Source organism: Panicum virgatum, chromosome 8N (assembly GCF_016808335.1).
Source record: "Panicum virgatum strain AP13 chromosome 8N, P.virgatum_v5, whole genome shotgun sequence".
NCBI lineage: Eukaryota > Viridiplantae > Streptophyta > Magnoliopsida > Poales > Poaceae > Panicum > Panicum virgatum.
Window position 1 is genome coordinate 50,673,433 of NC_053152.1, and position 11,150 is coordinate 50,684,582.

An 11,150-nucleotide genomic window follows, 5' to 3' on the forward strand; every position below is an offset into this window, starting at 1 on the left:
GGATTGGATTGCAATGCAATCTCAGCATCTATTCCTTGCTTTGGACTGGGGTTACGTTACTTCTTTGCCCCGTGTGCAATCTCAGCGTAAATCACACAATACATATATTATTATGTAATAATCACCCACGTGTACAAATAAGATTAAGAAAAAGATGAAGATCGAAACTGTGCAGCACGCACAACACAAATAATATGCGTGCATGCTTCAGGTCCCGTCGCATTGTGTACACCAATGCAAGGACATTACAAACGAATGCAAATAACTAAGTAGTACAGTGTGTATGTTATGTAGTACTACACACAAGTAACAGTAACTAATTGATTAATGTGCAGGTAATTAATTTGATTTGATCTGAGGGATTAGTTAGCTAGAGTAAAGGAACGGTAAATAAAATTAAGTAATGTGGTTGTCGTTTGCTGTGTGAGGAACGAAGATACATCGTCGATGTCCTGAATTAGCAGATCATCTCGATCGTGTGTGTATTTGATCATTACTTTAATTTGGTGCGTCGTCATGATGATTGATCCGCCGCCGATCGATCATCGAACAAGCAGCGACGGGTAACTACTGATGCTGACCTGTTGACTGCTGGGCTGCTGGAGTACTGCATCAGCTGCTGATCATCACCGACGATGTAGGGACGACTACGACAATGGCTGCTGTTCAAATGATCCAACAAGCAGCAGGATTCCTGGTCGAGCAGTGCTTGCATCATCTTGAAGCACTCATCATCGTCATCATCATCCTTCTGCATGCAGTTGAGTCATTCATGCACTCATCATAATAATTCTCTCTAATAATTCACCATTGATGCATGCATGCATGCATTCTTATATATATATATATATATATATATATATATATATATATATATATATATAGTACTCGATCGTTTTGACCGAAAAAGAAAAAGAAATGTGCACACCATAGGTAATTAAAGAAATGTTTACCTACGTACCGTTGGTGGGCAATACTCTGCTGATGGACGGGTCATAAGCAGCTTCAGCAGGCGGCTGCTGACATGGCCGCCGGAGGAATAATCCTGCTGCTGCTGCTGGTGGTGGTGGTGCAGACGACCCAGCTGCAGGCAGCGGATGGCAGAGGCGGCGATGGTGGAGGGATCGAAGCGGAGGAGCAGCGAGGGCTCCTCGAGGGAGCGGAGGAGGAGGCGAGTGCACGGACCGGAGGCTGGTGACGACGGCGGCATGATCAGGTGGAGGAAGGAGTAGGGCGTGACGCAGGCGAGGCGCCATTGGAGGGCCTTGAGCAGCGTGAGCTCCATGTCCCGGACCGTCCCCGACCGGAACGAGTGCTCCAGCACCTCCTCCATCTGCGTGCATGCATGCACCTCCATCTTAATTAGTAGCTAGATCCACCAGCTCCGATCCGTCATCACTTACTTACTTATTAATTGCATGCATGTATGCATGCGTGCGTACATACACATCCGTCGGATCGGATCGTATGGATGGAGGGAATTAATAACAAACATCACGCGTATGTGCATGCATGTACTAGTAACGAGCTATATGCATGCACATGCATGGTTGAAGCGTGCAGTCTTAATAACACTATCGTCGAAGAAGAAGAAGGTTGAAGAAGACGAAGCATGTACTAGCTGAGCTAGCTACAGGAGAATACGTACGTACCTGGAGATGGTGGAGTGATGGGATGTTGACTTCGTCCAGCTTGCATGCGACGGACAAGCAGGCAACGCTCACCAGCTCAACCATCCACGCCTCATCCCACCTCTGCATCCATATGGTTACATGATTATGAGCTGAGCTTGAGCTATAGCTACAATCAATTATTAGGAGTAATTAATTAATTACTTACCAGATGGCAGTTGATGGAGAGGAATCTGTCCATATAGTTGACCGCGTTGAAGGCCGTCGACGCCGCAAGCCCCAACTTGTTAACTACATAGATGATGTACTGGACTCCCCTGGAGCGAGCGCCGGCGACACCGCCGCCAGCAGGCATCAGCAGATGGTGGAGGTACCCTCTGCTGGGCGCATAGCATCCCTGCCTCGCCACCATGTACCTCACTGCCTCTTCTGCTGCTGCTACTGCTAATTGTTGTCCTTGCTGCTCAACCTGATCTCCTCCTCCGGCGACGATATCGATCTCCGGTGGCGCCGGCGGCGGCTGGGGTGGTGGTAGTACATCATCATGCGGCGGCGGAGGAGGAGGTGTGGAGACGAGCAGTGGCTCTTCGTGGCAGTAGAGACTGTTGACCACCACCTGCAGGCTGATCCGGCGGTGGTCGTCGTCGTCTTCCATAGGGCCGGGGGCCGGCCGGGATGGCTGCTGCTCTCAGCTGGGTAGCTAGCTAGTATATATGCATGCATCGATCACAAGGATTGAAGGAAGGGAGTGTACGTAATTACCGTGGTGGTGCGTACGCCGTGGTGGCGTGGCTGGTGGTTGCTGCTGCATGCCTTACACATACGAGTATTAATTAATAAGACCCGGGACGTACGGATCGGAGCAGCAGCTAGCCTCTTGCATGACGACCCAATAATGCACACCCCGTCGACCGTCCATGCTGCATGCGCACTCATCAATGCGTGCATGCAATCCGTCCTGACGTACGTATATGTACGCCACTTAATTATTAGATTGATTAGGTTTTTTATTTATTGGTTGTTTAATTAGGCTACTAACCATAATCTTTGCCACGTATCTAATTTAACCTTGCTTGCAGTTTGAAGGACTGGAACCTAATTTAAGATCTGCCTCGTGTATTGCTTTTTTACCATCCAACCTATGAGTCCATATTTAGTCGCTGTTGAAGCCTTCAACCAGGATTAAAAGTTCACTTTTAGTTCCGGTTGAAGCTTCCCAACTATGACTAATTAATATTCCATAGATCCGGGATTAATAATGTCTAGATTTGTCCCGGGTCTAAATGTAGCCGGCACTAATGCAAGGGTGATCGCCCCTCTCTAGTAGTGATATATACACTATGTCTAATTAAATAAATCATAAAACTACGTATGCACAAATTTAAAATGATCTACCATTTTGAAACGAAGGAAGTACTACTTATATATATAACGTGCGGTCCATTGATGCCTAAATTTAAAATATTTTTGTGTCAGCCCGGCCCGGCCCGGCCCCAGATAGAAAATATTTTTATGGTAGACGACGTCCTGGTCTTCTTGTACCTCTAGACTGAAAATAACTTAATAATAATTCGGCCAGAAATTAATAATGAAAATTGGAAGTAGAGTACAGTACGCGTTGATGGTTTGTTAATCGTTGGTTGCTGCTACACATGACATGCATGCATGCATGCAAGTGTATAAGTGTTGCTAGGCACAGTGCGTGACGAGCGAGCGAGCATTTTTTTTTTGCAATAAATGTAAATATAATAAATTGCGTGCGTATGCATACATGCATCATGTACATGCATAGATGATATACATATAATAGTACACCGGCCAGCCGGCTGGCACACGCCATTGTTAGCGTGTATGTAGTACACAATACGTACGTACATTAATTTATACATACATGGCTGGACCCACCGCATATATGATATATCCTCCATCCATCCAGACAAATTGGTCACCGATGGTCGTCATGCATGCATTCAATACGCATGATCGTCATCGATCCATCACACAATCTAGCTCCTCTTCAGAAAAGATAAAACACTGGTTCCTCAACTTTACCCCATTGGTCAAGTTCGCCCCTAAACTATCAGATTGCCCTAATCCCTCAACTTTAGTTTTTGGTCAAACTCTTCAGTAAAATAAGTCCTTTTTGCCCTTCACTCCTTCCATTTTTTAGAAATGCTAACCCAGACCATCCTACTCAAAGTGCTTAGAATTTAAAATAAGATTGTCTAATTTGAATACTAGAATTCAAGTCTAAAAACAGGTGGCCCAAATTACTAGAGGAGTTACAGGTCCAAGTAAACTATACCATAACACTTCGCGGAAATTGAGGAGGATAGGAAGGAGCTATGGCTAAATGAGATATTTTGTATTATTCTCATGCTAATATGGAGAGCTACATCAGAATAGGATAACTTCAGCTAAAAATGAAAATTAAAGGACTAGGTTGATCAATTTAAAAGTTAAGAAACCAACTTAACCTTCGACGCAAAGTTGAGGAAGGTATTCCTATTTTACCTTCAGAAAGCAACAAGTGCCTGCCTTCCTGCCTCTTTAATGCAGGCGTGCCTGCATTCTGTATCTTTGTATGCTCCTTAATTCTGACAGCGATCCGCCGCCTCACATCGTACCCGTACCGACCTACCTTCAAATGACAAATGGAATGCAGCAGCAGCAGCAAATGCTTCCTGACAGTAGTACTGCCATGGCAGGCAGACAGGCATGTCAGTTCGCCAGGCTCATGTTCAGCACTTCATGTCAGAAACTACCACAGCTGATGGGCTGACCCCCGCGACCATACCAGACCATATGCACGATCCAGTCACCACCACCCATCCATTTTTATTCACACACCCAGACAAGCTAGTTAGTCGTTTTAGCTTTGCAAGATGCATAATTCTTATAGGATAAAGTCTATTTTTAACCATCAAACTATCATCTCAATTCCAAAATCATAAATTTTTGGCCATCTAACTATTAAAACCGTTCAAATTTAGCCATTGGACGGTTTTGATGGGTGGTTTTGCTGATATGAACGTGACATGGTGATGAACCTGTCAGTCTCTCTCTCCTCTCCTCTCCCTCTCCTCTTGAAGCATCCCCTCATAAGTGAAGACTTAAATGTGATACAATATCAGTCCCAGGAGGCTGATAACACATTTATTACATCAGATGGTGCATCACCGTACAACTATACGCGGTAATGGGCAGTGAAGCGCCACTATCGCGAGGATGACAACTAAAACTCACACAACGACATTAACTACGAAGAGGTCATCAGAGTCTTGCGCTATACGGAGCTTTCTGCGAGTGACCCTATCCACAGCCAAGGTTGGGTGCAGGATGGAACCCCTACTCAACGTCTTCGGGAACGAAGTCTGGATCTTCCTCTGTAAAAATTAGGAAAGAGGTGAGTACAAACGTACTCAGCAAGTCCAACCACACCCACGGAGGGGGTATAAACAGAATATAATGCACAGGGTAAATCAAGGATAATGTTAGGGTTTAATTTGCGGAAAGCTAATTTTTATGCAGGGGTTTATTTGAAAGAAAGGGGTTTTCAAAAAGCAATTATCTTGCGCTGAGTAACACGTAGGGTTGATCCACACAGGATCCCAGTTTTAAGTTGCTATCGGACTCCTCATTCGCCGTAGCACACGACACTGCTGCCGGACACTTTCCAAACAACTCACGCAACCCATCCATTCCCAGAATAAACACTAGTTGTGTGACCAAACCGTAACTCGCCCAGTACCATGGGCACGGCTATTCGAATAGATTTTAACTCTGCAGAGGTGTGCAACTTTACCCACAAGCGGGGTACCATAGCACGATCACCTTAGTGTCGGTGCAGATCCCAACAAAGCCATTACCCACCTTAGCTAGACCTAACTAGCCACCACGGGATCCACCAAGGGGCCATTGACCTATCACCTAGGTTTAACCGGGGCATAAGTCGCACAGAGCTTATCCCTTCTCCTTGGTCACCCGTTGCTCTCAGCTCTCCTGATGGCTATCAGACTAACTAGTGGGGTTTATGCTAAGCCGTTGCCCATACAACGGTCGAGTGGTTTGCACGATAGTGGAGTTAGGCAAGATGACACACCAACTCGGTCCTTAATTGTGACAAGATGGATATCTCTCTTCCTTGCTCAACCACACATGTATGAGCACACCATTTGGAAATTCACACAGAAGTGCCATCTATCCCATCTAACTCATCTTTCGAAAATTTCATATTTTTCCTTCCCACACACTCACACATTTTCCATTTATAAAACAAGTTGTACCGGGTTCGAGGTCCTAAGCGTTCTAGCAGTGATTAACATCCAAACAGAATAAATCAAGGGGTGGCTATCCAACCATGTTTTCAGCAGCAAAACAATATGCCGTTTTGTAAAATAGGCCAATAAGTTATGTTTATAAAACTAGGACGAAACATGCATCAAAGGATGAGATTGAACTTGCCATTCTCAAAGCCTTCCGGAAAGTCCTGGTCGAGGTACTGTCCTTCGGGTTCGGGGTCGCGGAACTGGTCCTCGTTCACTTGCTCGCAGTACTACTCCTCGACGGATTCTCCCTCGTTCACACTGTGATCTACGACGCACACAAGCAAGCACATAATCAAGAAAAAGAAATAAAGGTTTTATCACTGAGCTCGAATCGGAAACAATTAAGATATGGGGATATGAGTAATATTTTTAAGCGGTTTTCTAATGGCATGGCCAAAATTATATCAGAAATGGCATGGTAAAGTTTCAGGTTGATCTTAGGATTTTTGGCGCATGAAATGACGAGTTAAAGAGGGGTTCAGAGGTTAAACCGGGGTCTAGGGCCTATTTGTAATTATTCTTGAGAGTGAAAGGACTTGATTATAATATTTAAAAATGTTCTAGCTATTTTGAAAGGGGCAGGGACCTATGTGTAATTGTTTTTGTATGGTGGAGGGGTTAGTTTTTAAATAGGGAGAATAGGGAGGGTTTATTTGGAAAAAGAAAATAAAGGCGAAAGGGCTCTTAAATAAAAAGAAGAAAGGGCAGGGGGCTCAGCACAAATGTGCCCTTCTTCTTCCTCCCGTCACTGGAAATAGAGGAGGGGGAGATGGGGGGCGGCAGTGCCAAGGCTCGGCGGCCCTGGGGCTCGGTGGCGGCCGGGTAGGAGGGGAAAAGGGGCAGGGCGGCGCGGGGGATTTATTCCCCTCCTTGATTTGAGGGGTGGCGGCCCGTAGAGGCGGCGCCACGGCAGCGGGCGGCGGCCGGTGTGTGTGGCGGCGGTGCAGCGGGACCCGGTGGCGACTAGGGCTAGGGGAAAACGGCGAGGGGAGCGAGGGCATCCCGTTGCTCTTCTCACCTTGGGCTGGGATGGAGCGAGGAGGTGCGCCCATGGTGGCCGGCGGGCGGCGGGCAGAGCTGTGTGCGGCGGCGGCGCTGGGAGCTTGGATAGGGAGTTAGGAGCGGTGGTGGAGGTCGTGGGGAGGATGAGCTGCGCGGGGAGCCTATTTATAGGCGGAGTAGGGCGGTGGAGGAGGGGCGTGGTGGTGGTGGTGGCCGGCGAGCTCGACGAGGCGCCATTAATGGTGCTCGGTGTCGCGGCGCGACGGCGGCGCGATTCGCGGCGGCACCAGGACGATGCGACGGCTCGGGCAGGGCCGAGCGGCGTGCTGGGCACCGCAGGCTCGTGGAGCACGTGGGTGTAGTGTGCGCGTTCGGACAGGACGCTGTGCGGCTGGCGGCGAGGGCGGGGCGCTGTTGCGTTGCTCTGCTCACGCGAACTCGGGCGCCGAGGCGGCACAGGTGACGGGACGGCAGCGGCAAGCGGCGCGGCATCGTGGTGCGCATGGGTGCACAGGCACGTGCGCGTGCAGCGTATTTTTGTGTGTGGGGGGGGGGGGTGCAGCCGGCGGCAATGGCGGGGCGGGGCGTCGCCGAGGCGTCAAGCGGTACGGCGGCGCAGCGGGACGGGACTGTACGTGGCGAGTAGAGGCGCTGCGGCTGCGAGCGGGGAAGGCGGCGTTTAGGGGAACTCGGTGCTGGGAGAGGGCCGGCGTGGGTGCTCGGCGTTGCTGCACGAGCTCGGCTCGGCTCATTCCTGCGAGAGAGGATGGGGGGAGAAAGAAGGAGGAAAGAAAAGAAGAAAAAGAAAAAGAAAGAAGGGAAAAGAAAAGGGGAGAGGAAAAAGGGAGGGGTCAGACCGGTCTAAGGGACCGGTCAGACCGGTCGCTGGTGAGAATCGGCGACGGACGACAAACTAGCCCGGGAGGGACCCCGTCAGGGCAGGCACACGTAGGGTTGTTCTAGGATCGGCAGGCCACCTAGAACGTCTTCAGACGCCGCGGAGACGAAGGAAGAACAGCAAATGGAGGTTGGAAAAGCTAGGGTTTGGTAAAGAAGATAAAAAGTAGAGTTTGTATTGATTTGTTCGATTGGATATCCTCAATCGGCCGTGACCCTTTATATTTATAGGGTGGGGTGGACTTATCCCGCAAGGAATCCCTATTACAGATCAAGATCTATAAAAATCCTTAATTGACTCAGACTCCTCCTAGACCGGTCAGACCGGTCGGTCCCCTGTCGGGCAGGCTACAGCACCAGACCGGTCAGATCGCTTGGTCAGACCGGTTGATGCCAATTTTGGCTGTCAACATATGCCCCCCTGTTTTTTGGTAAAGCTTGCTTGCCAAAAAACATTCTTCTGAGTCAAAATTGTCTAAGGGCGATGATTAACATTACATCGGCCTTTTTTGTGCTAAGGGCGATAAACAATTATCGGCCATGTCTTGCTCTAATCAAGTCGATGTTGAAACAACTTGTTTCGGCCGCCATACTTTCTTCATGATTGCTGATGTCTTTGGCTCGACCTCCACCTGTTGCTCCATTGCCTCCTTCTTGCGCATACGTTGCAGCCTTCGCTTCTGAGTATGAGACAAGCCTGAGGGACCCCACCTCGGCTATAAATACTTAGAGTCTTGCTTCTTACTCTTCTCATCTGCTTTGCTGCGATCAATATCCTTTTTGACCAGATCATTGCTAACAACAATCGGTCTTCGTGGAGAAGTATGATTCGGATACATAGGAGGATATTGAATATAATACGATTGCATATGCATCCTACTATAATCCATGGGTGTATAAAGGTAAGGATAATAGCAATACCATGGAGGAATCAGCCCATTGAATATCATACAATTACTTTGATTTGAATGAGAATCCGATTGCTCCTGATGTTTCGATGAAGGCTTTGAATCTTTAGCTTCGTTCAGCTTCTCCTTCTGTTTCTGGGCGATTCCCTCCTTCTCATACTTGGCCAAGAGCTCTTTAAAGCTCGGCCCATTCTTGTTCTTGACTCCAGAGGTATTCTCAGGTTTACTGGTCGCACCGGTCAGACCTGTCCAAAGACCGGTCAGACCGGTCGAACCGGTCAGACCGCCGCTGTGGCCGGTCGACTTGTTGTCGGCCTTCTTCTTCTTATCTTGCCCCCGGGTGTTTTTGCGCCTTGAGGGATCTTCGATGTCAGCTTCTTCTCAGGTCTTTCATCACCAATAACCACATTCTTTTCCTTGGTTGATTCGGCTTGACTCGGCCGAACTAGCACTTTAGGATTATTCAATTCCAACATATGCACCGGGAAAGGATTTTGATCAACCTGCATAGAAGGAATAACTAATCGTCCTTCGTTAATGGCCGATTGAATCTGTCTACGTAACATATTGCAATCATTAGGAGCATGTGAAAAAGTATTATGGAGCTTGCAATATGCTTGCTGCTTAAACTCTTCAAGCGGCGGTACAGTATGTGACATCTTGATGTATCCAAGCCTATATAACTCATCAAATATTCTTTCGCACTTGGATACATCAAAAGTAAATTTTTCGTCTTGCCGATTTTTGTGAACCGACTTAAGAGCAGAACAAGTAAACGGTTTGGCTTGAGATGGCCAAGCAAACTCAGCAGTATATACATCATTAGACTCATCATCCGAACAATCTGAAGTACAATCTAAAGCATGCACACTAGAACGATGATGCCTATGGGATTCTTGAGACTCTTTGCTTCGGCTTTCTATAGCCAAAGCTCTTTGATGCACCTGAGTAACAGTAAAGAAATCATAGCCCTCTAATCTTTCTTTAATATGAGAGCGTAAACCATTAAAAGCCAAATCAACTAAATCTTTTTCTGCAATATTCAAAATAAAGCATCGGTTTTTTGTATCGCGGAATCATCTTATGTAATCATTGACAGATTCATCACGCGATTGTCTAACCGATGTCAAGTGAGACAATTTAAGGTCATCATGCCCATAGAAAAAGTGCTCATGGAACTTCTGCTCTAATTGTTCCCATGTGCAAATGGAATTAGGTGCCAAAGAAGAAAACCATGAGAAAGCGATTCTAGTTAAAGATAAAGAAAACAAGCGCACTTCCGACTCGTTTATTGAACCAGCTTCACCTAATTGGGCAAGATACTGACTAATATGCTCAAAGGTACTCCTAGTATCTTCCCCACTGAATTTGACAAATTCAGGCAACCTAAAATCAGCAGGATATGCAACCGAATCAAATGAAGTAGGATACGGATTTTGGTATGTGCGAGTTTTGCTGCTAACATCCACTCCAAAACTTTCTCTAAGCAGATTAGCCAAATCATTCTTACAATCAGCAAGCGCTTTATCAAAATTACTTGAAGAATTTGGCTGTGTGGATGTAGATACCTCTCGCTGATTTGGAATAGGCTGACCGGATGGACCGGTCGGTACGACCGGTCAGACCGATGGAGTCAGACCGGTCTCTGCCGGTTTTGCCAACGCTGCACGTATCGGTAGAACATCTCGTCGGAGATAGGACCGATATGTGGCACTGATTTCCTGGGGAGTTCTGGTGGTGTGTATGAAACGATTTCGTTTGTTCGGCTAATGTTGGCCGAACTAGGAATACTCATAATGGGATCAGTGTACGTGGGTGTCACAGTTTGACCACTGAAATAATTCATCGGCATCCCATATTGAGTTTGACTCGTAGGAGATGCTGCCGATGGTTGAGGAAATAAAATTCAGAAGTAGAAACAGAATGATGTTCATCGGCTGTTTCTGGTTTCTTACCAGCCGATTCTCTTTCCTTAGAGCTAAGCCAATTAACCCAATAAACATCACGCTCAGCTAATAATTTCTAAATTTGTTCCATAGTAACACCAGAAGATGGAGCACTCACAACAGGTGTTACCTCAGTAGATGCATCTGTGGAGGTAGAAGCGAAGTCGATTTTCTTGATCTTGGTGACTTGGCTCGTCGATCGACCTTGATGCTAGCAAGCGCCGCTAGTAGATCTTCTTCATCGCGCTTCTTCTTGCGCTCCTCCAGCAGCAGACGAACTTCCTCTGGAAGATGCTCATATGTCGATGGGATGACGTTGTCCGGATCAATTTCGGTAGTAGAGCCCATCTTCTTCGGGGTAGATTTGATCGGTTTTGCTAACCAAGATCTTCCCCAGCGGAGTCGCTAATTTGTGTTGGCGCCTTTTACGGGTCAACA

General features: G+C 47.2%; 1 protein-coding gene across 2 annotated transcripts; it reads right to left on the reverse strand.

Moving 5' to 3' along the window:
• Window positions 1-87: 87 nt before the first annotated feature.
• On the reverse strand, window positions 88-2,296 carry LOC120684392 (putative cyclin-D7-1). Of its 2 annotated transcripts, none has more exons than XM_039966261.1 (4): window positions 1,840-2,296; window positions 1,653-1,754; window positions 962-1,333; window positions 88-751 (listed from the first exon to the last, which is right to left on the reverse strand). In XM_039966261.1, the coding sequence occupies exons 1-4, from the start codon at window positions 2,284-2,286 to the stop codon at window positions 515-517; spliced, it is 1,158 nt and encodes a 385-aa protein (XP_039822195.1). In that variant the 5' UTR covers window positions 2,287-2,296; the 3' UTR covers window positions 88-514. The 2 variants fall into 2 exon arrangements, with proteins under 2 accessions (XP_039822195.1, XP_039822196.1); XM_039966262.1 differs by having other exon boundaries at window positions 565-751; window positions 954-1,333.
• Window positions 2,297-11,150: the final 8,854 nt, after the last annotated feature.